This window comes from Chenopodium quinoa, unplaced genomic scaffold, assembly GCF_001683475.1.
Source record: "Chenopodium quinoa cultivar QQ74 unplaced genomic scaffold, ASM168347v1, whole genome shotgun sequence".
NCBI lineage: Eukaryota > Viridiplantae > Streptophyta > Magnoliopsida > Caryophyllales > Amaranthaceae > Chenopodium > Chenopodium quinoa.
The window spans coordinates 701086-727580 of NW_018745024.1; the positions used below are offsets into that span (position 1 = coordinate 701086).

Consider the following 26495-nt stretch of genomic DNA (forward strand, 5'->3'; position numbering starts at 1 on the left):
GAAATTTGCTTATGGTGCGCCTCATGTGTGCCTCGAGTGCACCTCGTGTGCCTCAAGTGGGCTTCTGGTGCGCCTAATTAAAAACTTCTCGTCCAAAAAGCGCTTACCTCCTACCGCCTTGGTCCTTGGCGCGCTTTTTCAAACACTGCTACAGACTCATTTAACTATAGACTCGTAAGCAATTTTTGAAAAAAAAAAAATTCTCCCCATTTTTAAAAAATGTGTTTTAACTATTAAAGAACAGATGAACTAATAAATAATTCATGAAAAAAGCTCATAAACATATTGTATTACTCTTCTATCTCATTTCACTTACCTCAAGGCATTTGCATGCAATTTTGCACATGTTTGTATGCAAGATTGCAAGTAAAAAGTAGACAACAAATTGCCAATTTGGAGGACGTGTATTGGATTTAAAGCAAGAGGAAAACTTTTCAATAAGAAAATGGAACAAATAATTTGAAATGAATAGTTTAGGAAAAGAGCTCCCAACCCCGTTTGGCCATTTCCTCTTACAAGTGCTTTGTTAATGTCTAGAGACAGAAAACAAGAGAAAGAGGCCCAAGGAAGCTCAGTGCTCAACAAATGGAGTAACAATTATGCATTTTCGAGAAAAGATTTGCTTACAATAAACAAGGGCCAAAATTTTACATGGAAAATGAACAGTGAACGAACCAATGATGAAAATTCACAGGACAACACTATGTTAGTATTGCTGGTTTACATTAAAAAGCCACCAAGTGTTACAACTTCTCTCTATGGGTTTTTAGCAAACTCGTTCATTATACTATTTCAGTTCCTTCAGCCAGGGAGAGAATGCTCAAAAGGCAGATATAAACTTTTGAATTTTTGATTGCGCCCGTTCTTTCTCCTCTGGTCCGTCAAGGTCTCCGATGTTGTCATGATATTCCTGATGTTAAGAAAGATGAAATGATAGTTTTAGTGATAAAAGAATATTACAAAGCTAAAAGCAAAGAGGAAAATTAACAAAGCATCTTTTTTCAACCAAAAGGACAGGTATATTCATGTGGCAATTCAATGAAGTGTAAAAGAGAAAAGAGGGGGGAGGGAGGGCTGAACGAGGGAGCAAGTTTTGAGTAATGGAGAGAGTTTGATTCACTCTCTATCTTTGGTTGTACTTTTATAGCGTAACAAATTTGGAGTACAGAGAATGTTGTAGTGGACTGGTAGAGAACAGTTTTGGAGATACAAACTATTTAAAATGAAGTGCGTCACTAGCCTGTTTGAACAAATTATAACAAAGATTGTAATTGACAGATCCAGAAAGCTAAAAAGATCATGCATTTACCTGAAGAATATCCTTAACATCATTTTTCGTGAGCTTATGCTGCTTAAGTAAAAGTTCAATTCTTCCTCTTATCCGCGAGTTCCTGTATAGAGTAAAGAGTCAACAAAAGAGGTCCCAAACTTGGGAGATGCTCTACTTTAAAGTAACAAAGACTACTACGAGTAGTCGAGGACTTACTCAGAGGTCCACAGATGACCCAATATAACAGCAATTAGCTGCAAGCCAGGCGCAGAGAAGAGCATCAGTAAAAGAAGGTATGTAAAAAAAAAAAAAAAAAAAAAAAAAAAAAAAAAAAAAAACACACACAAGGACCACAACTGATGCCAAGTAACAATAAACCCAATCCAGTAAGAAACATTAGTTGTTAAAGCAGATCAACCTCTTGACAAGATCGCACTTTACAGGTAATGACACCAATCAAATTTAACGCGAATGCATAAGGGGAAATTTTAAAATATCATACTATATGACTTGCTGATGCTGACCAAATTACCCACCCCTTGCAAGATAAGCGCGGGTTCACCAAGACAGAAGCTGAGTTGACACATTCAACACTTAAAACCTCAAAGCTTACACCAAATAATCTAACAAGCTCACACGTTCAAAATAAGCTACAAAACTTTATTTACAATCTACATCCAGCAGCACACATATTAGGAAAGAAGGTTCTGCCTACTCTCCAAATTATGTATCATAGGTAGTGGGCAATCCTAGAAGTTAATTCCCCACCACAATTCTGTGATCTTGATAATCCAGCAAAGACCAAGATCCTTTATGGCCAAAATTATAAGCATCCCAATCCCTGATCATAGGATTCCTAATTTTCCACGATATGGAATCACCCTCTATTCATAAATGTGTGTGTGTGCATGTGCGAGTGTGTGCGGGGAATAAAGCCAGGGAGAATTAGTAGGGTTACCACACAATAGAAAACAAGAAAATTAAAAATAAAATATTCCAAAAAATGAAATGACTAACTTTCAATATGCCTCCTCCCCAATGAAAATGTAACTTATGAGGATTAAACCTAGCGTATCATGATGTATGGAGCCAACATGACACTGAAGCACTAACCTTGTTGACCCTTTCCATTTGCATTGACTATTTTATTGTACCCGATTGATAATGCTGCCCCCTCCCCGGTCATATAAATTTGTCTTTTCTTGTTACTATTTGTATCATAGTAAGACAGATGTCATATCTCACTAGATTAGACAAACCAGCGCTGTTAAAAATAATAATCTTTCTTACCTGGAGTGTGTAGAGACCAGAATCCAACTTTCTATTGTACTTCTCCTCTTCGTTCATCTGCAAGATTTTATGTGGTTGCAATATCAATTTTTGATAACAAGTTATTTCTACAGAGATAAGTCAGTACACTGACCTCAAAATCATCAAGATCCATATGGTCCAAGCGTTCAGCCTCAGCCTTTACTCTATCAGCGTACCTATTGAAATCAAAAATTTTGACATGAATACATAAAACCACTTCTAGTCAAGTTGACAGCACCACATATAGGCATATAGCAACAATTGCTAAGCAAGAAAATTACCTGAAATAAAGTTCCATAAGCCTGTCTATCTTCTCACACTCGCTTTCCACAAATTTGCTTAACAATCTCTCTCTTCTAGATCCTCTCAAGATCCCAGCTAGAAAATCCACAAGAAAAGAATCATTATGTTGTCCATGCAAGAGAGGAGAAAGGTACTTGAGTATTACAAAATGGTTTATTAAATTAATTCCAGCACCATTTACTGGCCCGTTGCACTATTTAGGCCTTTGTATTCACCATACAATAGTAGTTTCGGGAGATATAGGTGCAAATATGTTCAATCAATTGCCAATGAGTTTCGATAAGGGCAACCAGATAATTTAATAATTAGTAGAGTAGGTTCAAACTGTAGAAAACTGAAAAGGACAAAGCCTTAAGCATTATGGAAAACAAATTCTTGTTAGAAAGCTACAAAGCCTACAATATAATCAAATCTACAATATATAGTTAAAGTTTTTCTTCTCACAACATTTCATCTACCTGGGAATGGGCCCACCCTTGACATAAATTAAATAAATTATGTGGCACTAGCAAAATGCAATGAAAGTTTATTACAACCAAGGGGAATGCTTATCTTAAACGTACAATTGTAGGATAGTAAGGAATGATCAGCACTTTTCAACTTTCATTGTTACCTATTCACAATAAACACCTGTACATTTCAGATTCCCATAGGCCCAATCTTTAATAACTACAGCGAGCAATGTTCAAAGAACAATACAAGCCATCTCCACCTCTCATGCCCCCAACACATAAGCACAAATGAAAACTTTACAGGTTGTGACCAGCTAATTACCATTTTCAGCCGTCCCTCAAATTCACTTCAAAGCAGATTTCTCAACTCTATAGTGACAACTGACAAGGGGGCCAATTTTTAATAAAAAATGTGATACACTTACAAGGATAACCAGTAAAAAGATGGATGAATTCTAAATGGAGATTAAAATTCAAAAACAAAATTGCTTGTTCAGGTTTCTTCTTCTCCTCTCCTTGAAAAAACTAAACCCATTTCTGACTCACAATGACACGAATCGCCTTCCACAAGCAAACCGTGCTTTTCCTCCACAATTTGGGACTTTTGATATGGTTCGAGTTCATGGGGCTGATACACAAATAGTGCCAAGGAAAGGCCATCCAATATCCTACTTCCTCCGTTCTTTTTTACTTGACCCACTTTGACTTTTACACTACTCACCACCCCTTCTTTGACCATCTTTTGTGAATAAATATGTAAGGAAAAACATATTCAAGTGAGATTTTTTAAAATTTGACTCAATAAGTATTATCAAAATTAGGGCAGTTCAGAGTGCGGTCTAGACCGCACGCAGTTTGGTGCGTTTGCGGTTTGAAAATTGCGGTGCGGTTTCCGAAAAATGACAAAACCACACTTCTGCAGTTTGGAACGGTTTCCGAAACATTTTAGACCAAACTGCACTTTGATGGGGTTTGCGATTTAGACCGTCAAACCGCATATCGTTAAACCAATTTTATACAATTTCTATTAAAAAAATATATATAAAAGCTTAAAAATATGATGTAATTTTATACTATTAGCTAATTAAAAGTTAAAAAAAAGTGTTTAATATTTAAATTATAAATTAATAATCAAAAAATAAAATTAAAAGTCTTTTTTTTTAAAAATATCTACAGTTTTTAAAAATTTGTGGCTAAATGTAAACCGCACCACACCAAAGGTTATAAGTGCGGTTTAAAAAAATACAGACCGCAATTTTGCGGTCTGGTGCGGCATAGGATCCAAACCGCACCGCGAACACCCCTAAGGCCCTAATCATAATATATAACTTTTATAATATTTACTTATGGAGAATTAAAGTTATTAATCATTAAAAGTTTTGCATTGACACGCGTGATAAAAGAAACTGATCAAGTAAAAAAGAACAGAGGAAGTATAACATATTATGTTTTCTTGCAAGCAACCAGATATATGCAAGAAAGGGTAAAGACAAAGGGAATATTTAAGAAGAGAAAAAAGAGGTATGGAATTACAACCCATTACTAAGGGATTAAATGAGGCTCATTGAGAAGAGAGGTGAAAATTGTAAATAGATAAATGTAGCAACAAGTCTTGATTAGGTTTGGAGGGAAGCCAACAAAGATGATATTTAATTACCTAAATAAAGTATACCTTCACCATTTTAAGATAGTTGCAATTTTATTTTATATTTTTGAGAGGGGGGAGTGGGTTGGTGCCCATAAGGTAAGAGAGAAACGACAAGCCAAAAAACAAAAACGTATCAACTAATTCAAAAGATCCAAAAGCAGGAAAGTGTAGCAACTAGCAACTTCTAGAAAACAGAAAAAGTACTAGGCATATATATATATATATATATATATATATATATATATATATATTAAAGTAAAGTCTAGTTTTCTGGAAACATTGTTCAATGCGTCTCAGCAAGTATCTCTAAATTGGTGCAGAACTGCAGATAACCAATCCTTAGATATACCTAATATGGCCAACCCAACGCCCACAACTTGGTAAGACATCTTCAAAGCTTCCTTAATACTTATCCACTACCACAAATTGTGTGGGACAAGAGCTTGCCCAATTAAATCAAAGATGATTTCTATGTAAAATTCAGGAATCCACAAACTTAATATTATTTGCAGGATTCACTACACCAAATTATCACTATTTGGATTGCTGAACCAAACTGGATCGATATCACAAAGAACTACAGAAAACTTTGTGAATGTCAAATTTATACCAGATTAGATAAAAAGAAACTAAAGCTTTCTTGGCACTACCCTTCTTTGATTTTGCTTCAAAATAGGAATCCACATAAACATCTGGATCGATATACATATAACAAAGGCAAGCAATAGATTGACCAGCTACTAGCCAATTAACAGAGGAAGGGCAGCAGCTGCTTGCTTACTCTACCATTACTAGAGTTGCATTGAAGTGAGACTAGAGATTGAAGTAGCCTATAAATTCAGGTCAGTGCTGATAATGACCTGAAAATCCCATATAACATTGAATCACAGACTCAAACAAAGTTAGTTTGACTCACTGATCTAAGAATACAGAAACAGTTATCATCCCGTTTTTCTGCTGAAAGAAAAATGGCTCATGCCACCTCAACACATTGCAACCAAGATACACCTCAATCCTAAAGCATAAGCCATGGTGGCACAATGCAACCACAAACTTCCTCATTGCATGTAAGCACACAAACACATACAAAGAGAGAGAAGAGAGGGTCTTTGGAAAGAGTCTTAAATATCCATTACCACAAAAGATATCATCTTTCACAAAGACATATAATTTTGATCAACAAGACATAAATAGCTGATCTACAGTCTTCAATGATTGAATTCAAAATTACAAGGTCATGCCAGAGCTTAATCAGTTCCTTAAGAAAAACAAATAAATAAATAAAGAAAAAACAAAATAAAACTAACTCACCATTTACAAAAGAAATTAATTAAGGCACAACGCAGGAGAATTTGACATGTAACTAATGTAAGCAATTAACTTGCCATCTTACCAAATAATGATGAAATCAGCGATATTACTCGCTCCTCTAACTCCTCCCGAAATCGCTCTTTCTTATGCTTCTTGCTGATTGGTATCTGGAGAATTAAAGAAAAAACACAATAAGATCATGACAATGCTTCTTGTTAATTAATATCTGGAGAATTAGAATAAAAAACACAATAATATCATGACACACATCACCACAGGGAAGCAGAATTCAACTTCACCACTTAAGCAGCTAATAACATTCAATTCTTCAGTTAATTTGTAATCTTTGTTTTCTTTTTTTAAGACAAATTGTCCACTTATTGTCGAGAATTTGAGATCACAGTTTTAGATATTGATTTAGGTAGTATATGACTTTCTATCTAAAATCAGAAAACTAAATAGCAATTATAGATTTATAGCATGGACCAATATACTCCTTACGGTGAGGAAATAGCAAATTAATCTCTAAAAGCTACCATGTAACTGCTATAAATAGATAGTAGGGGATGGTAAATTTACGTAGCTGCTTTATAATTTAGTGGCTTTAATAATAAGCTAGTTAGTTAGAGGGATACCTATATAATTGGAGCTTATTTGAGAGAGAGAAAGAGTCACGTTGAATATTGAAGAGTGTTTTGTTTAGCAGTTTAGGTTGCTAGTTGGGAGGGAATTCAAGCCTCTTAAAAGTTGGAGGTGAAAGTTGGGATTATTACACAATAACCGATAGTTAGGGAATATTCAAAGTAATTTGACCAAAGTTGGGATTAAAAAACTGTATTATTCCTAGATGTTATTAGGAAGTTTATTTTCTTTATATAGGGTTTGTGTTTTGGTATTTTTGCTAATGTGAAGGTTGTTCTTCAAATCTATCAATGAAACGTTTTATCAACAATTTCTCTAGAAAATTCAAATTTATGCCTTAAAATAGTTTTTTAAAAAAATTAATTGCAAAATTTATGTCGGATACCAAATATCTGAATTACCCGATCCGAAATTAGATACCCAAAATTTTTTGGATCGAATATCAAATATCTGAATTTGGATCCAATTTCGAATTGAATATCCAATCCATGCTTAGCCCTACTACCCAATTATCTATCTCCTTTCTTCCTTTCCTTTTTAATTTGTCTTCTTCTTTGTTCTATTACCCTCTTCTTCTCATTTCTATTAAGTTCCTCCATTCTGTATCTCCCTCTCTCTATTTAACACTTTTCAAACATAAGCAACCTTTATTAACTTATATGTTTTGATCACAAAGGACCCAAAAGACATCTAATTACTGACACTGAACAAACCCCCAATCCTCAACAAACATCAGCATCAACATAACCTTCAATACTTCTAATGAAGACATAGCCTTGAGCGGGGAAATGGGTCAAAAACACATTTTTTGTAAAAGAAATGTATTTCATAAAAGAAGCAAACAAGTTCTCAATCTACAACTAGATGTCGAGACTTGATAGCTCACTCCTCATCTTTATGCTTTAGAGTTTAAAGACATTCATAATAATAAATAGTACAGTACTAGAGATTTATGGAACTATGGTTCTCTACGAGCATCAATCCGAGGGATGACAAGCATCACCATTCACGTAAAGACAAAAAGACACAAACAGGTGCAAATTCAAGACTTGCATCTGAAATCGCTCCTTAACATCAAGCTTCAGCATTAAGGATATTCAAAATAACAATATCCACAGATACTAGAAATTTACAAATCTTTGGTCTTTCATAACGGTCCATATTGCACCTCAAAGCACTAATAAAAAAAAATTCCAACAGTAGTCAAACTAAAAACATAGGCTGTATATGAAATTATCTCTTATCAGCCAGTATAGCAACCATCATCACAGGCAATGTAAATGAACTGCTCGATAAACAACAGAGTGCAATTATGATTCTTTACCAATAGTTTTGAATACATATATATACATATCATCTGAACAACCATGCATACTACAACAATTATTGTAGTTTTCGTGAAAGAGAGCAAATTTGATGATAAAACATAAGGGAGAATGAAACTTGCCTTACCCATAAAAGCAGCAAAAGCAGTTTTCAACCCCAAAACATCGACAAACCGCTCGCAAGCTGGAGGATATTTGGTCATTGCAAAATCAAGAGCCCTTATAGCAGACCCATATGCCAATTTCTTCTGCTTCATAATAATAATCATCAATTCCACCCCTTCAGCCTTCACAAACCTCTCCTTATTCTCCAATGGCATCAACAAACAACACAAACAATCAAACAAATTCTCAAGCATCTCCTCCTCCTCGGAACTCTTCGGGTCCTTCGACTTATACATAGCTACCGCCTGCAACATCACATCCACACCATTCATCTGCCCCAACCTCTTCTGATTCGCCGTGCTATTCTGCAGCAAAATCGCCAATATCTCCGACGCATACTCCTTATTCCCATCAAATTCCTTCACCTTAATCTTCCCTAACAACCACCTTAACAATTTCGTCTTCTCACAAACAATTTCCGACACCTGGGGCTTAACTTCAATCAAATTCTCAAGCGTATCCAACGTCGTATGAATTGCAGCCGCCTCATCAGGATCACTCTCATTCATCCGCAACAAATTCTGCACAAGCAATTCCAAAACATTGTTCTCAACCAAATTATCAACTAAAACCCTAGCTTGTTCATCATTATCCTCCAAAACATCCTCCTCAGTTAAACCCTGAAGAAGAGAAACTACATCAACAGCAATATCAGTATTATCATGATTCAATAATCCAGAATTGATGGAATTGCATTGAGATTAACTAACTCAGAGTAAAGCTCAGGTGCGGCAGCAAGAACTTTGAGCTTCTGAAGCTCCTCGTGAAGTTCGACCTCAGAATCGGCGAACTTCTCAGGTTGGTCGGCGTATTTGAGGCGAGCTTCGATGTTGTCGCGAAGACGACGCTCGAAGGAGAGGACGAGTTTTTTTAGGGTTTTGAGGTCGAGAGTTTCGACGGTTGAATGGGATTTTTCAATGGCGTCAAGGAGAGAGAGGTCGACGCCATTGTCGACGGCTGTAGTGGGGTGGTTGTCGTCGGTGATGGAGTCTTCTCGCCGGCGTTTGAGGGAAGATGAGTTGGTTTTCCGAGGATTTGTTGGCTCCATTTTTGCAGGGTTTTTGTGAGTTAAAGTGGCACTGTTTTAAGAGCGAATACAAGTTCATCAACAACATATCTTTTATTTGTGAAATTGTAAATCATGGGGTACAACAATCTTTTCTTTCATTTATTATGGGTATAGGCGTCATTTCCGATCTTTCTGGTGTTAAATACCGCCAATATTTTTTATCAAAAACGCCAACATTTAAGGTGAATGGACACTAATGCCCTTACTATATCCCCCACTCATCTTCTTCTTTCTCTTTTATTTTTTTCTCTCTCATAACCCAATAAAGCCCACAATCACACCTTCCCAATTCAACCGCCATCAACCACAACAATGGCTTTACATCGGAGGTGAAGGGAAGCGGCGGCCGTACATCGGAGTTGATAGGCTAGCGATGGCGACGAACGGAGTAATGAACTGGCATCATGGTGGTCATCAAATTAGTTCGTTCCCGATCTATTTTTTTAATAATCTCCGGCAAGCAAGACCGATTAAACACCATGGTAACCGGTTTTGGACGCTGGTTACCATAGTCAACCAGGGTGAAAAATCGATCACCAGGGACGGTAACCGGTTTTGGACGCCGGTTGCCGTGGTCAATTGTCCTTAGAAACCAGTTACCGTCCCGGGTCACCGATTTTGCGTGCCGATTGTGCTGGTCGCCGGCAATATAAAAAATCCACCACCCTCCTACAAACGAAGGAAGCTGGTGGGTCGTTTTTTAGATGATTAATGAAGGATGCTGGTGGTTTAATTTTGACAACACAAACAAAAATATGGTAGCTCTAGTCTTGGTAGTTGTGGACTTGTGGAGTTGTGGGCAGTGATGGTGGGCAGGTGGTCGTGGTCCTAGTAGCGTGGATGGTGGTGGTCGTGCTCAAGGTGGCGTAGGTGGTGGTGGCAATGGTGGTAGCCTTTGTGGTGCGTGGTTGACGGTTGAGTTTTGGCTTGATGGACTTAGGAGAAAGAAAGCAAAGTGGGGATGATTAAGGGTAATTTTGTCCCTTCAACACTTTTTGTTGGCGGTTTGATTAAAAACGTTGGCGGTATTTAGCAATCCACTTGGTAAATGGCTTTTTTTTTTTTTTTTGAATAGCTAGTAAATGGCTCTTTGGTTAGCTTAAACATTGGCTTTTTTATTTGCTCAAAAAAAAAAAAGTGTTTGATTGGCTTTTCAATCAGCAAAAAAATTGGCTTATAAGCCTAAATTAAAAGGCTGCTATGAGTAGCTTTTTTGTTGGCTTTTGACTTGTTGATCCGCAAATTATCTAATAAATAGGCAAGAACCAACATTTAATTTACCAAACACTTCTATAAATAGCCATTTTAAATAGCCTATTTCAAAAGTCATTATAAATAGTCAAACATCCCAACTAGTCAAACAAAGCCAAGTGAACCATGCAATCGCCAACAACACATTTGCCAACAATGAGTCTTACCTTTTAGGGTTTGTTCTCATTTATTGAACTGAGCTAAACTGAACTGAAATTTTTATTAGAAAAAGAACTTAGGAGCTAAACTGAGCTAAACTGAACTGAACTAAACTGAACTAAAATTAAGCTAAAGAGAACATGCCCTTACTTCCTCCGTTTCTATTAATTTGGCACGTTCAATTTAGGCACATATATTAAGAAGAGGAAAGAGAATGATAAAGCAAGTGGGAGAGGTACACAAAAAAAAAACCAAAGTATAAAAGTTATCAAAAAAGAAAACTGTTGTGGGTAAATTTTGTAGTTGTTAAAGTCAAAGATAGTCAACAACGAAATAAATGTCTTAACGTCGAGCCAGATGTGGATAGAAGAGTATAATTACTTTCCTATTTTATGGGGAAAGGATAGGCGCGAGAGACTAAGTCCACTAGTGGTACATTTGGAAGATTATAAGGATAAGGGGAGACCATGGAAGTGCCACCAGTCAAGGGGGTGGTTACCGAGAATCTGGGATCATCCCTATAATTACTCCAAGAGTGATGCTACACATACAATGGTTGTATGTGGTAGCCCATATACAACACCATTGTATGAGTGCCACATCAAAAGGGAGAAAAATAAAAGAGGGGGATATGTCAAAGGGGGGGGGGGAATAGGTGGGCAAAGTGGCGCCATGAAGGAAATAAGCGGGAGAATTCCCGGGTAACTTGTTGGCGCCATCTCCTACCATCAAATTTGGGCACCACTTTCAATGAACTTCACATTATGAATTTAAAAAAAAACATACACCCATGAACACCAGTGAAGACAATAGAGGAGAATCACCCATTGACTCCGGCGACAAAAGTCAAGAAAAGGGGGACAAAGAATCCGAAATAGATCTAAAAGTGAAAAAACATGAAAATTAAAGATTTTGGGGATGAAGATCAGCTGAAAAAAAGAGGGGAAAATGGAATTAGGGTTGAATGAGAGAAATAGAGAGAGATTGCGGTGGTGTTGAAGGGTTGAGAAGAAACACGGACTTCAACACATTCTTAGTTAAAAACAAAAACATACACCCATGAACATTGATGAAAACGCAGAAGAAAATCAGCCATGAACTCCGGTAACTTTTCGCGTACAAAAAAAGTATGCACCATGAATACCAGTGAAGGCAACAAAGGAGAATCAGAGGAGATAACATAAGAGAATAAGCCATGAACTCCAGTGGACAATTTTATATTTAATAATTAACAAACATTTATTTAGTAGTATCATCATCACGACAACTACCCATGTTCGAGACTGCGAGGTACCGTAAGGAAACACCATTGTCGAAGGTACATTTACAGAAACTTCGTTTCGTCCTCGTCACTTTTATCTTTAGATTTAGTCGCATGAAAGAGTTCACCAAAATTTACAATCAAAATATAAATTTCACCCTTATTAAAATGATGGAATTTCTTGTTAATTAATTTTTTCTTTTATTATATATTTTCAACACCTAAATCTTCTATTTATGTTACAATTTTTTTTTTTTTTTTTATTTCGTGAATCATAAGTTATTTCGTGTTTACTTTACGCACTCACTTGAGGGCATAAGTTGATTCCTAGAGAGATTAAATCACTTTTATCTAACGACGCTTGCAGAACCAAATTTATGTTATGAGTAATTATCTCAATACTTGCCTCCCATAACACAAATAAATATATGGAAAAAACTAAATTAAAATTAAATTGATTAATTGTTCCTTACCAAGCGGTACTTATGTAGTTACTACTAAATCATATTTTGTTACTGAAATCTTCATTTCCTTGTCGTATGGCAGTTCATGGGGGCGGTCACGGGGACCATAAGACAAGGAAATAGTTTCACCTACGGCATCAGCAGTCGTTGTCATGGGGTGTCAACATCCGAACCATTTGTGAATTTGCATTCAATGTGTTAATTTGTGAAAGTTGGTAAGGGTAAGCTTAATTTCTAACGTGATAATAACGTGGATTGATTTCTAACATTCCTGTCTATATAAGCTTAATTGCATTCAATGTGATAATTTGTAAAAGTTCTAGACGGATCATTACAGTTCGGAATGAGAGCTTGATGATCAGAAGACCTGATGACAAAGAGGAGAGAGAAAAAAACTAGATTGTAGAAGAGCTTGATTATAATGCTTATACAGCCCTTTAATACAGTGGAAAGTTCTATATTTCATTGGTAACGACAAGTTCTTTTGTAGTATCATCACCACGACAATTACCCTTTTGCGAGTTACTATGAGGCACATTTTCAGGAACTTTGATTTTGGTTAAAAACATAGAAGATTTATAGTATCATTAAACGATTAATTTTCCCTCAACAAGCGATACTGACATGGTTATTACCGTTAAATCATATTTTGTTACCGAATTCCTTATCGTATGGCAGTTCATGGGGGCGGTCACGGGGACCATAACGCAAGGAAATAGTTCCGCCTGCGGGATCTGCGGCCGATGTTACGGGGTGTAAGCATCGAAACCATTTGTGAAATTAATAGAGAAAAATTTGACGTGGCCTTCAATTGTAAACCAATTCCTCGAATATGGATACTAAACACAAAGTTGTTGTTACTGTGGCGAGATCTAGACGACACGGAACACAATCAACTTCGTTGCTCGTCTAGGTGATTAGGGCTACAGCCAACGAAAGTGTAAAACCCCGTATTTTCATACGTATATTCTAATTAATTAAGTAGGAATTATTTTATAAAAAGGGTATTTTAGTAAATTTATTATTTGAAGCCAAAATGATATTTGAATTTTGGCGCCAAAAGTATTTCGAAATCTAATAATTATTTTGGATAATATTTATTATCCATTTATCTTATTTTAAAAACTGTATTATTTATATATTTTGGATATTTTAATTAAAGCAAAATTATATTTTATTAATTATATTAAATGCTGAAAATTCCCATTTATTTAGCTAGGAAATTCGGATTTTCTATGTATAGAAAATCTAATTTTCTTAGTTAATTATTGGTGAATAATTGGTATTTATTTAATTAATTATTTAATTAATTATTCTATATTATTTAAACAATTATTTTTATTCCTTAAACCGAGCAAAAATCTTTCTTAATACTATTAAGTGAATGCGAAAGTTTGTGCTATTGAAAGCTCAAGATTTTTGGCCCTCTTGTATTTTTTTGGGGGAAATTATTTTAATAAATTGTATTTTTAATTATCTCTCAAAATCTCTTATTTTCCTTAATTCTATTTTTCCATCTTCTTAATATTTGATCATCATATTTTCTTGCCTTTTATTCCTCTTGATTATTCCCCAAGTAATTCCAATTTCCATATTATTTTTCATGACTATACACCTTCCATATTTTTATCATGCACAATTACCTTAATATCAAAACCTTCCATATTTCTTTCATTCACTTCTCCAAGTAATTCCATAAACCCTACTTGCCATAATTCTTCCTACATTCTCTTGCCATAATTCTTGCATGAGCTAGCCAATAAATACCCCTCCATACCTCTCACATTCTTCACGTCAATTCTCTACTTTTCTCCTCCTCTTTTTTATACAAATCATCCCGTTTATCTTTGAAGCCAATTTTCGGGAACTTTTGGTCAGTTTTGGGGTATATAAGTTTCACAAAATATTGTTCCTCTCGAAAAATACTTGAGGTTAGGCTCAAGAATCACCCAATTCAGAGTTATATAGAAGGAGTTACAGCCTCTACAAGTTCTGTCTATTCTTTCCAACGCAAATCCAAATATTCTCTTTTCCTTGGTTCTTATATTTTCTTCTTCTCTTATACAATTATTATTATTATTATTATTATTATTATTATTATTATTATTATTATTATCATTATCATTATCATTATCATTATCATTATCATTATTATTATTATTATTATTATTATTATTATTATTATTATGGGGGATTTATAAATAATTATTATGAGTACTTTTAATTATATAAAATCAGATTTTTAATGATGTTTATGAGAAATTAATTTAAAAGGTTTATGTACATATAGTTGGGGGTTTTTAATTATTTGTTAACCTTATATTGATTAAGGTTATATTTATTTGTAGGGTGTGTTCGATCAATATTCTTGAGGTTCTTTTGGTGTGTTTTGCTAAGCAAGGATCAAGGTACGTTAGGTGGATAGATACCTTGAAAGTGATTAGTTTGAATAAGCATGTTTGAATGATTTTATGATGATTGAATTAAATGAAATTGAATTATGATTTATGAAATAAAAATATTTTTAAATAATTGGTTTTAATAATTAAATTGGAGTATTGATTTTTATATCATGTTTAAAAGGTTTGATTTTGGAAGCATATTGAATTTAATAAAAAGGAGTTTTTGAATTATTATTATTAAAGGCTGGAATTATTGTATTTAAAAATGATTTATTGAATCATTGAATTATTATTGAATTAATGCTTACAAGCATGTTGGTAATCCCATTGTGCGGATTTGGTTTATTGATAAAGCCTTGGACTTTGTATGACCAGGTCTTTCCTCAAGAATAGCCTTGTAACATAAGGAAACTAGGTTGGGGGTGTGTACACTTGGGTGAGGAATTGGTTTTAAAAGAATTGGATTTTAATGAGGAATTGGTTTTATTGAATTTGACTATTGATTATTATTATTGAAATTGGTTTTGGAATTATGAGTTGAAATTATTGGTTTAATTATTGGAATGGATGGAATTGATTTCAAAAGCATGTTTGCTAATAAATTGAGTTTACATTATCTTTCACTTATCGTACTTACCATATTTTGTTAACCCGTGTTTCTTATTTTGTTCTGGTTTGCCATATTTTTCGTAATGGTAAGCACTGTTGACTAATTTCAGGTGGAGTCAATGATTGAGCATTTAGAGTCTTGGGAATGGTTTCACCTAGATTAGGAAATGTTGGTCTTTATGTTTATTTTGAGTACTCATGACTATAGTTACTATTTATGGTTTATTAATAAAAGAAGAGTATTGAAGTTTTCCGCTGCAAAGTATTGGTTTTGTTTAGTAAGTTTTGAGTAGCCTTGTGTAATCCCGCGGCGGTAATACGCCCAAGTCTATTTCTAGGTATAATTATACGTATTATACTGGTAATTCCGTAGAGGGAGATTTGGGGGTATTACAGAAAGGGCAAGGAAAATAAAACATCCCTTCGGAATACGTACAACTATAGGCTTACCGCAGGATACACTCAAGTGTCTAGTACTCGAACCGGGTGCACAAGTGTTTTGTTTACGCACGCACTTGAGGGCATATGTCGACTCGTTGAGGAATTAAATCAATTTCATCTACTCGCGCTTGCAGAACCTAAGTTCTGAGTAATTATCTCAGTACTTGTCTCCTACATAACAAATAAATATAGGAAAAAAAAAGTCAAATCTCAATACTCATCTCTTACAGAACCTAAGTCGATTCGTTGCCCCACACTTATTATTGGCTAAATACAAATACACCTATGTGTTAACCGCCTTTTTAATTGATAATAGTGACATTTGTGTATGTCATGTAGTATGGTATATGAATTTTATGGATAAGATTGTATTTATTCAAATATCTATTTAATTTAAACAATAATTTGGCCATTAAAAATATTAAAATTCATATGATCATGACTTCAACTTTTGATTGAAAGAGGACAATTTCTTGTTACTAGAAAATGTTAACATTGATGAATAAATTTTATCTCGATCAATGATAAGCTAAAGTCGTATCACCTAATCAAAAGTATTACCTAAGTCCTCTAACTAATGTAGATAGGGAAGTAGGGTCGAATCCAAAGGGAAACAAGTCATTCTATTCCTAATTAATTAATATAATCTAGATTATCAAGTAACCAAAATTGTTGTTATTAAAAAGGAACTAAACTAAGGAGATTAAGAGTAGGGAGAAATCAATAATAAAAGGCCTAGGGTCACAAGTTCACCAATAATTAATATTCCGGGATAAAACATAACAACCAATAATTAACATTGCACAAATAACATGATTAACAGGCTCTCGCAATTTATTAATCAACATAGATCTAACAAGCTCTCGCAATTTACTAGATCTAAGCTCCTATTGAAAATAGCCTTTAATATCAAATTAACATCTGCTCGATTCATCAATTCAATATTGCTATACTTTTACAAGCAAGTTACATCTGCTCGATTCATAATGTGGTTGTAAAGCGTTAAAACAATTCAATAAGAAATTATCATGCAATATCAATAATCAATGATAATAAATTATCCTTTCATATTAATTATGGATTCCCCGGCCCAAAACCCTAGAATTAAACTACTCACACATAATTAAATATAAGCCGAATAAATCAATAAAATAAGTCATGATAGAATTAATAGAGAAGAAATTGTTACCAAAATTAACGGAAAATAAAGAGTTGAGTCAAGAACAAGAGTAGAGTTGTAGAGAGAAATTAAGAGAGAGAAAATAACTAAGTAGAGAGAGAAAGTCTAAGAGAGGAGGTAATCAAAAGTAAAAACACTAAAATGTATTTATATAAAAAACTTAATTAATCCTAATTAAAACTAAGAAAATTGCCGAAATCAGCTCCTCAGAAATACGCGCCCGGTCAGGCGCCACACTGCCCGATCGGCCCGCCTTTTTCATCAGGTACGTTTCTCGCGCCCGGCCGAGCGCGAGCTCAGGCGAAGGGCTTCTTCATTCTTCTTTTACCCCGCCCGGCCGGGCGCGCCTTCGGGCAAAGCCATATTTGGCCGGGCGAAGCTCTTGGGCTATCTTCGACTTCTTGATTGAGCTCCGATCCTTTGGCCCAATCCGGATTTCCTCTTCGGGTCTTGAATACTTAGTCCAAATGCCTCAGTATCTCAATGTTTATCCCTTAATCACCGGTTTGATAACTCTAATCGGCCCTGGGCTACGAAAACTGGTCGTGCTCCTCCAATAATTGTAGTTGCTTCATAAAAATCCCAGGAAAATGCTCCAAAGGTGCAAATCCCTACAAAACTCAAACAAAACTACAAAAACACTAGAAAACACCAATTAGTTTTAAAAGTAGCTCTAAAGAGCCAAAAACACTACCAATTATGACCAAGGGACGGGGGTAAAATATTATATAAAATGGACATATCAGTCAATGATATTATACAATAAGAATGGAAACAACTATATAATCGGACAATTGCTAATATATTAGATACTTTGTAATTTATTGTATTATTGGTAATGTATTGTGGATGGAATACAAGCAATATTTTCCGATAACTTGTAACCGCTTGAAGTAGTGAAGTTCCATTTTCCTTTCGATGTCGTTCATAAAATACGTCCACGTTCCTAAATAAGTATTCCTCTTTGTGTTTTCGAATGCTTTTGCCAATCCCTAAAATTTTCCAAAAAACTTTGGAGTCCTTTATTAATAATAATAATCTGGCCACTCTTGGGTAAATGTGACAAGGCTAGTCCGGGAACTAGGCTTGCGTCACTCGTTACTATAGTATGTGGAAAATAAGTGTAGGGAATATTTCAAGCATTATCCCTAGCTTGAACCCCACTGTGATCATACACTAAAGTATGATGGCATCCAAAGAGAAAGAAGATAAAGCAAAAAAGTCGCCAACAAATTTTAGGAACTTGTAAACCGTTCACAGGGTGAAGGTTACACCCCTTAACGATCCAGGAGATCGTCAACTCCAATAGGTCTAGAACCATGACTGGTAGTTCGGGGATGAAGGTACGAATCCAACCTAAAAGAGATTGAACCTGCCCTAATAGGCCTCTACTTTATTCTGATCGTATTCATGTGCGCTTTCTGACTAACATGAAATCAATAGGTTTAACCGTAAACCTGTTTAATCTATGTTAGTTGAATATTAATGCACAAACAAATCTATTATTGGCGATCACTTGAATTATAATCAAATTAACCCTAACAAGATTATTAATTATCTTATTAAGCGTGATTACAAATACCAAATTCCCTTTAAACATGCATAAAAGGTGTGATCAAGCAATAACAATAAATAAATATCAAGCAACATAATAATAATCATAAATTATAAAATAATAATTATGTTAAAGCATAATAATAGCAAGATCCTAGGCATGATACTAACAAGATTAATAACAAACCCTAGCATGTCACTAAACAATAAAGATCAAAGCCTTAACCCTAACATGATACTAACATGAATATTAGGAAAGAATATATGAAGCATACTTTTAATCATACTTGATATTAGGAATTTTTAGTTGTTACCCTAAACATGATACTAGGAAGATCAAAACACCCTAACATAACACTAGGAATCATAATAACAACCTAGCACGCATGATTTCTATATCATAATATCAATAAATCAATTAAAGCACTTACTTGGATGCCTCGTACCTCTTTCTAATAACAAAATACACGCGTTAGTAACTTCAAGGAAAATAAAAAAAATCAAAGAATTAAATTAAATAATTGAAATGGAGATTTGGGACCAAACGCTCAGAAATTAAAACTTTTCACGTCTAGGGCGAAGGCAACTTTGAATTATGCTAGGTATTTCTTAATCTTGTGAATGCGGAATTTTGTATGCAAAAGGATAGGTTTAGAAAAGAGAGAGAGAATAAGCTTTAGCTTAGAGAGAGAAACGAATTACAAAACTAGAGAGTTGATGAGAAGAAATAATTAGAAAGAATAAGAATTGATGAGAATTGATGATTGTTGAGAATTGATGATTGGAAACAGAATTTTAAGAGGCTATTTATAGAGAAAATCAGTCGGATGGATAAAAAAACGAATCAGAGTTTTAACGAGGATAAAACACGATTAGCGCCAGGAGCTTATTAGCGCCAGGCGCTAATGTCTGTCGTCAGGCGCTAATTATTATTTTCACGCGTTTTCTTAATTCGGATAAAATTTAGCCGTACAGAAGGGAAAAATCGTATTTTCCTTAAAAACACTCTTTTATTCTGATTAAAGCTCTAAAAAGTCAACCAAAGTCAATTTATCAATGCTAATTGCATTAGGAATGAAAAGAACCTTCTAGAAGAATCTAGAAAACTAAAATCAATTCTAATTTCATTAGGAATGATAAATCCATATTAGGCCCTCCTCTAGATCATTGGGCTGCATATAAGTATCAAACCGGACCCAGTTTAGTAATTTGTCCATAACTTCCTCATTATTCATCGGAATTGGGCTTATAATATATCGTTGGAAAGGTCTTTTCAAGCCCCATTCAACTACACCATTATTGGACCCTTGCTATGAACCAAACCAAACTGGATTGGCTGTTTTCTTAAAATAGGTTTTCAAAAACAGAGAGAAGAGACAAGAAATTAAAACTATCCGCAACACTAAACTTTCCATACTTTCACTTCATTCGATTATGATTCGACGCGAAAGGTACTCATCACCGGGTTTGGTTTTCGGGAGACACATTTGGGTTTCTACTATAAGCCACAAAGGTTTAAGTTTCTAATTATAAATAAATATTATGGTTTAAATTTGTACTTGTTACAAAATTGTTTAGTAATAATTTATAAGTGGGCATCCCAAATAATTGCCTTACTAATTTTTCAATATTTGTCACTGATTAATTTTGTAATTACGGCGTTCGTCTCATTCTTTTCGTCGTCTTGCCTACAAATCTTCATTTCTTCCATTATTAATCGCTTGAATGTTCCTTCTTGAATATTGAATGACTAAGATAAATTATAATGTTATCCAATATTGACGAATCATATGTTATTTTTATCTACAATATAAAAATTCAGAATTTATCTTTCAACATTTGAGGAAAAATTTCTCCATTGAACTTGAATGTTAATGGATACAACACACTAATTATACGAAAATTTAACCAATTAGTGTTCAAGACAAGATTCAACTGTTATTTCGTTGGAATCATCTTTTAAATTTCGTTGATTATACATCAATAAAGCTTCAATTATTCTGAGTGAACACCAACAAAGCTTCAATTATTCTAGCATAAAAAAACCCCCGTAAATCAATAAAGAATGAACAGCAGGATGAATGGGGAAAAAATCCAAGCGAAAAGGATGAAAATAAAAAAAAATATTCATGGAGCAATTGAAGAAGATGGCGACGACAGAGAAGAATAAAACCCCTTTTTTGGTTTTTTTTGGAAAATTAAATTTATGTAACAAAAAAAAGGCAAAAGAATTATTTTCAATTTCAAATTTCGCTTGTGTGGTACCTGGTTTTTAGTGGACAAAGATTAGTCTATAAAAGGTTCCGCTTAAGTGTCTAATAAGACTTATAATTAAAGACTTAGAGTCGCCACTTTATTTTTATCTGAATAAGGACGGATTTAAAAACAGTCAATTTTAAGAAATAAATCTTTTAAAAAATCAACCGCTAAATCCATAAAAAGAAATAAGGCACATGGTTCGGGGTTTAGGTTAAGAGAATCGAACGTCTAGAACTCATCTTCCCTTCCGTTCTAAGGAACGGGCTCTTACTATTGCATTGTTAAGAACAAGTTTGAAGACATGTAAACCACATTAAAAAAAAACATATATAAGGTAGCTTTGAGCACCAAAGTTGCACTACGTACCGATCATAGTGAGATTTTGAATTCACTCACGGATCAAAACCTTCGTAGTTCGGACAAATGCCATGTTTAAAATAACCAATTTCATTGGGTTTTTAATTTGGGTTGTTGACATAAATGTTATTTTGTAAGTGGGATTTTAGTGATCTTTGACGGATTCACTCATAAAAGTAAAACGAACCACCTTGGTTGATGAGGAAAATCACCCCGATTAGAGATTACCAAAAATGTCTTTTGGACAAGACAATTCAACAAATGCGTCTCGATTGACGACTTTTAAGTGGGTCAAGGTAATTTTTTTGGAGTAAAACTGTAAGGGTTCACTATATAATCTCACTTTGGGTTTAAAATCACTCAAGGGTAATTTTTGTAAGGTTTTAAGGGTTATGTGTTTAGGCTTAATGGAATTGACCAAATAAAACACAACACCTGTCAAGGCCTTACTTCCAAATAAAAGGGAACAATAAACTATTTAATCATATCCGATTGTCAATTAATCCATCGGGTAATTATGATGGGATACAAGCTTATTTTTATGGATGATGGATAATTGTTACAACCTTATACAACTAAATAATTAATCTTAAACTCATGTTTGGAAATGAGACCATAACTTTATATTAACTATCATTAATTATTAGAAATAAACAAGCAAGGTTATGATTCATTCTTGTGTCACAAAAGGTTTTGAAATAAAAAGGTTCACGAAATTATAAAAGAAAACAATGTTTGCTAAAACCTTTATTTCTGAAGTCATCTTGAAATAAAATTAAAGTCCTTAAGACATCATTTAATAAGATTAAATATTTTTAAAACAACGAAATTTAGAATTAAAGGCTCTTATTTCTGAAGTCTTCTTTAAAATAAGATTAAAGTTTCTTAAAAACACTTTGAATTAAGGCTTGTTAAAACTCTTATTTCTAAAATCATTTTTAAAATAAGATTAAAGACATTTTAATTAAAACTTCATAAGTTATGCAGTATATATATAATATAGTGTAATATAGGTTTCATACACCATTAGTTTCTTAAAAAGAAATTAATACAATTTTAAAAAGCAATTAAGAGAAAAACGTGCATATTTCATCTCTTTGATAGTTTGAACTAAAAAAATCATTAAAATCATAGAAAAATCGAAAAAATTATTGTGAGATATGGTTGGAAAGCTCTTGAAAAGTTCTATCACTTGAGCTAAAGAAATAGAATTGATTCTGGTCTTAAGGGTTACTTCACAGGCCATCTTAGAGACGTGGTAAATAATTCTGTACTCTTGAACAACCTTTGCTTAAACTCTTAATTCCTTAGGTCTTTAAGCTCACTTTAAGAAATAAATCATTCTTTAAAATATATATATATATATATATATATATATATTAGGCAGTCACATGAATGTATTAACCTTTCATATTTAAAATGCATTATAAAGAGATGCAATGCAAAATGCAATTAACCCCCATCTTTGTAACCTATCGCCTCACCAATAGGCTTGGCTTTCTAATGTGGAGTATTAAAAGATTTAGGGCTAATTTAGCACCTAATATTGTCATTACCCCTATTGGTAACATCACATGAAAACAAACACATTAGTTAGCATAATGATAATAATTAAGGAAATTAACAAAGGAATAAAGATAATACCTCGAACTAGATGTAGCAATTTTTGGGATAACCTTTCTTACTTATCAAGGATGAAAAGATGATCACTCCTTAATTAAAGTGCAATAAAAGAGACAAATTGACTTTTTTTTTTGAGTTTTGAGATATTAAAGGAAATTAATGCAAAAATAAAGCTAAAGAATTTTTTTTTAATTTTTTGATTAGAGAAAATAAACTTTGAAAAATAAAGCTAAATATATCTTGAGAAACAAACCTTTTTTTTTTTTTTGTTTTTAATATAGACTAGGAATACTTAAGCAATTAAACTAATATTTTTTAACAAGGATAATAAAGAAAAATAAAGCTTGAACTTGAAATATTTTTTTGTTTTTTTTATAGGAATTAAAGATGATAACAATAAAAATAACAATATCAACTTAATTATAAGATGCTTTTAATAAACTAATAATTTAAGAATAAATCTAAATCAGAGAGATTTTAGCTAAAGCAAATATTAGAGGAGAAAATTTTTTAGAGAGAATTTTAGAGAGAGAATTTGTAGGAATTTTTTGATGTTTTAAAACTTGAGAATTAGAGAGGTATTTATAGGAAAATAAAGGGGTTAATTTATAAATAAAAAAAGTAAATAAATTAAAATTCAAGGATTATTTTGGTAAATATCAAGATTTTGGTAATAATAAGAATCTTGATATTAAATCCTTTCGTTTTATATGTAACAAATTTTCTTAATCTGTTTTTCAACACTTAAACTGATAAAATAAAGAAAACTGTAATAAAATCAACTCTAATATTCACATAATAAAGAGGTTCTAAAATGCCATGGTATATATATATAAAAAGAAAATATATGACCAAGTCATGTCATAACTCAAAAATAATACTCACATGGTATATTGGTATAGGATAACAGGGTGCCTAAATTTAATTAGTGACTATTATACTCACCAAGGTGTTAAAACAACACTTATACAATAAAAATCAGCTCTGAGATGTCATCTCTAAAAGATACAGAAAGACCTTAGGTTACAACACTAATAGGGTTGGACAAAATATTTCAGAGTAAGTAAAAAAAGTAAAAAGAAAAATAACCCCTGCCCTTATTAGATAGTACATATAAATTTACCCAAGATCATCTAAACATACGACAAAACCTTATAAATACAAACATTTTAATAATAACCCTTATTAAAAATATAAAGTAAAGTAAATCATATAAAATCATAAGATTGACATGGTCAACGTGAAAATACATCATACAATATTAAGTCATACGACATAAATTTAAGGTGGTCAAGAGTAAAAAATATTCCCTTGACCGAATGACCTTAAAAAAAAGGTGAACTCTTACCTTGCCTTACTCTACTAAAACACAAATTTATACTTATCATAGTTGTAAAAAAAAAAAGATAAACGATACAAAACTAGATCAAAACAACAGGCTAACAAATAAAACAGAAGACCAAATTCACGTCGGCGAAGCAAATCAATGTAACGGAAATTACTATTTGGAATAGTGTCAAATAGTGTTTTGAATAGTGTCAAAAAGTATTTTGAATAGTGAGATGCAATATATGACACGTATGAAATCCAGTTGTCCTAATTAGCGTCAGATAAATTGATATGTTCATTTTATATAGTATTTTACCCCCGTCCCTTGGTCATAATTAGTAGTGTTTTTGGCTCTTTAGAGCCATTTATATTACTAATTGGTGTTTTCTAGTGTTTTCGTAGATTTGGTTGACTTTTGTAGGGATTTGCACTTTTGGAGCATTTATCCCGAGATAGTATGGAGTATCTACGAGCATTGGAGATGCACGACCATCCTTCATAGCCCAGGGCCGGTTAGAGCCATCGAACCGGTGATTAAGGGCTTGGTAAATGTGATACCGGAGCATTTAGACCGAGTATTCAAGACCCGAAGAGGAAATCCAGATTGGCTCAAAGATTTGGAGCCCAATCGAAGTCCAAAGAGTGGCCCAAGAGTGCCGCCCGACCATTAGAGGTCCCGCCCGAAGGCACGCCCGGCCGGGCGGGGAAGTGAAGCTGGCGCCTGAACTCGCGCCCGGCCGGGCGCGGGAGACGTACCTGATGAGTAAAAAGGATGTGCCCAATCGGGCGGTGCCTCGCCCTATCGAGCGCGTGTCATTATTAGGAAGTTTTTAAGTTTGTTTTAGTTTAGGATTCTTGCTTAATATAAATACTTTTCCGTTAAGCAAGTTGAGGATCTTCTTTGACCTTTTCTTAATTGTTCTCTTAGATTTTCTCTCTCTACTTAGCTTTTAGATTAGTTTCTCTCTCTAACACTTTTTTCTTAACTCTACTCTTAATTCCAGATTATTTTGGCAACGATTTCTTCTACTTTAATCTCAGTTATTTATTTTAATTCTTTCATCATCTCTTATTTGATTGCTTTGATTAGTTTAGATTTAATTATGTGTGAGTAGTTTCCTTTCTAGGGTTTGTGGGGATCCATAAATAATATGAAGGGGTAATTTATTGTTGTTGATTATTAATGCTAGATTAATTTCCTATTGATTGATTTAATGCTCTGTGACTAGATTAGACCTGATCTTTTATGCATGAGTTTGACAATATTGATTAGAGATTCAAGAGATGAGAATTGATGTTTATATCTAGTTTCAATAGTCATGGTTAAGTCGAGATTCGAGAGATGAGATTTAATACCGGTAGATTAATTCTGTGATTGTAATTTGTAGCGAAAGCCCTTTATGATCTGATTTATTGATGCATTGATGTTTGATTACTATGCTTTACCCTGGAATGTTATTTATTGGTGAGCCTATGCCCTAGGTCTTTTATTCATTGATTTCCTCTATTTTATTTCTTCCCTACTTTACTCTTAGTAGTTTATTATTCCTTTTATCACAATATATTAGTTACTTTATAATTTAGATTGCTTTAATTAATTAGGAATAGAAAGACCAGTTTTCCTGTGGATTTGACCCTATTTCCCTATCTACATTAGTTAGAGGATTTAGGAATTACTTTTGATTAGGTGATACGACTTTAGCCTATCATAAATATTGATGCAATTGGTCCAAATTGAAATTTACTGGATACAATATTAACCGGGGGGGGAAAGGTGACGTTATTTCACTATTGAAAATTGCTTATCAAAACTGACGAAAGAATACACACACTAGACTGAGTAAACAAAAAAAAATAAGATAAAGAATAAAAGAAAAAGAAAAAAGAAAAAAAAAAAGAAGAAAAAGAAAAAGAAAAAGAAAAAAAGAACAAAAAGAAAACAAAACAAAAAGTGAATGTCAGAAGCTCAGAGCTCATTTATTAAAATGTGAATGTCAGAAGCTCACAACTCGTTTAGTTTTGGTGAAAGGAATGTCAGAACCCATTAAATTGTGGAGAACGAACAAAAGTGAAGAAAATCATGCAACATCATTTACAGAAACTCAATACA

The 26495-nt window shown here is 33.6% G+C and overlaps 1 protein-coding gene across 1 annotated transcript; it reads right to left on the reverse strand.

Moving 5' to 3' along the window:
* Window positions 1-547: 547 nt before the first annotated feature.
* LOC110708247 (beta-catenin-like protein 1) lies at window positions 548-9559 on the reverse strand. Its single transcript, XM_021886333.1, is given in 9 exon segments — window positions 548-910; window positions 1310-1391; window positions 1487-1524; window positions 2561-2617; window positions 2694-2757; window positions 2863-2959; window positions 6378-6462; window positions 8385-9103; window positions 9106-9559. Coding segments are annotated over 9 exon segments (1602 nt in total). The 5' UTR covers window positions 9476-9559; the 3' UTR covers window positions 548-820.
* Between the last annotated feature and the right edge of the window lie 16936 nt (window positions 9560-26495).